The sequence below is a fragment of the Priapulus caudatus genome, unplaced genomic scaffold (genome assembly GCF_000485595.1).
Source record: "Priapulus caudatus unplaced genomic scaffold, Priapulus_caudatus-5.0.1 Scaffold2284, whole genome shotgun sequence".
NCBI classification, from domain to species: Eukaryota; Metazoa; Priapulida; class Priapulimorpha; order Priapulimorphida; family Priapulidae; genus Priapulus; species Priapulus caudatus.
In genome coordinates, this window is record NW_014579345.1 from 17,464 (window position 1) to 19,339 (window position 1,876).

A 1,876-nucleotide genomic window follows, 5' to 3' on the forward strand; every position below is an offset into this window, starting at 1 on the left:
TTCAACTCGAGCATTCCTCTGACAAATCCTTGGGCGTTCCACTCAAACTCCACATCTAAGCACGCCGTAGGTTGCTTCCAAGCTTGCTCTATCGCATCACATCAAGCGAGAGTTCGCCACGCGTCATTCTTGACAGGTTTCTCCCCCGAGATATCTTGCGTTGTCAAGCCGCCATTTGTTTGGCGAGCCGGTAAGAAGTCTAGCGCGCTCTTAGCGGGCTGATTTTTCCAGAACAACCTTCTCGAGCTATCGTTCTTGCATGATGCAACGCCACGATTGCCGAGACTCGCCTTGCTGCTTTGTACGCTTCACGGCGCTACCCCCAAGCTCTTCCACGCCTAGCCACATTTCTTACGCCTCTCCTCACTGCACTATCACCAAGTCGTTCCACCACCATAGCTCTGCTTATTCTCCATGCGTGCTTATCGAAAGAGGACGCCACACACCTGCTCCGTCACCTTTCAACAGCGTTGTCCTTCAGCGCAAGACCATCGCTCATCTACTTGATCGCCTGGGCACTCCGCACGTGTTCCTGCTGTACTTTAGCAACGCAAACTTCTAGAGAACTCAACTTGTCTATCTCTCTGCGCCGTCACGTAGCTTCCACACCTCTGACACGGGGCAGAAAACTTGCCCGCTTGGATTAGTGACGGATGCAGACTGCTAAGCTCTCCGACCACTAGTCTATGCTGCGCATGCACACTCCCTCCCTAGGTGACTGCTTAACATTGACACCTGTCTCTGAAATTGCGCCGGTACAGGCATGAGGGCCGATCGTCTGTAGCGCGGCTGTTCTAGACGCTAAGTGACAGTGCCTACTTCTTCTTGCTACAGGAGTTCGCTAACAACGAGCTTATTAGCAACCGCAAACTCCAACACTCTCTCCTTTTCGGTGTTCCGCTGCCCGATGGCCTGCCCACCATGCACTTCTCTGAAGCCAGTAGATTCAGCGCCAGTGTGCCCGTTCCAGTCACCACAAATGATGAGCTGCTCCGAGGCCGGGACCTTGGCAACAGCACTGTGCAGCATTTGGTATAAGCAGTTTTTCTCAGCATCGCTGAGGCCGACCTGAGGCACATACACGCAAATAAACGCGAACACTGTCCTGCCGATGACCATTCGGACTAGGAGAACCCTGTCCGAGACTCTCATGACCTGAAACACTTTCTCCCACCACTCCTCCGCCAGTAATACTCCTACCCCACTAGTACCCTTGTCATTTCCGGACCAGAAGAACTTGTAGCGCGAGTCTTTACCGTCGATTATCTTGACACCATCCATCTTCCACCTCGTTTCTTGGAGACAACACAAGTCCATTCTTCTCCGTGTCATTGTCTCCACAACTTCACTAGCTTTACCCCGCATTGTGCCCACATTGAGCGTGCCAACACGGAAGGACTTTGGGCGTTCGCTAGATTCGTCGCAATGGCCCGACCCTGCAGCCCCACGCACCCCGAGGTCTGCCAAGCCGGAGGCACTACTGGCTTTTAAAATGGAGCCAGCACCGCCTGTACGGATTCTTTGATTATGACTAGTCATGTTTGTGTTGTTTCGATTTTACAGCAGGATGTCCTTCCTTTGCCAACCTGTTGCAGATCAGAGGTCTGAGTGTTTTTCAAGTGACACCATCACCATAAACAGCTAAATAGCTAGGCTATACCTGAATTAAAACATCCGCGCGTTATCATCAACGTCATCAGAGACGAAAAATGGCCCCTAGACAAGGTGCCTGCTCGCAGATAAAGAATTACAATATCGGTCAACTTTGCAGGGATTTTCCAGGGAGGCCGTATTTTTTTTTAACGAAGACTGTCATGGCCGGTCATGCAAAACGACACATTGCTTTGCGACAGGTTTCAAACAATACCGAATATAT

At 51.3% G+C, this 1,876-nt stretch overlaps 1 protein-coding gene across 1 annotated transcript; it reads right to left on the minus strand.

Moving 5' to 3' along the window:
- Positions 1 to 828: 828 nt before the first annotated feature.
- On the minus strand, positions 829 to 1,539 carry LOC106818498. Its single transcript, XM_014823197.1, has one exon. It carries the CDS (start codon positions 1,537 to 1,539, stop codon positions 829 to 831), a length of 711 nt encoding a protein of 236 aa, XP_014678683.1.
- Between the last annotated feature and the right edge of the window lie 337 nt (positions 1,540 to 1,876).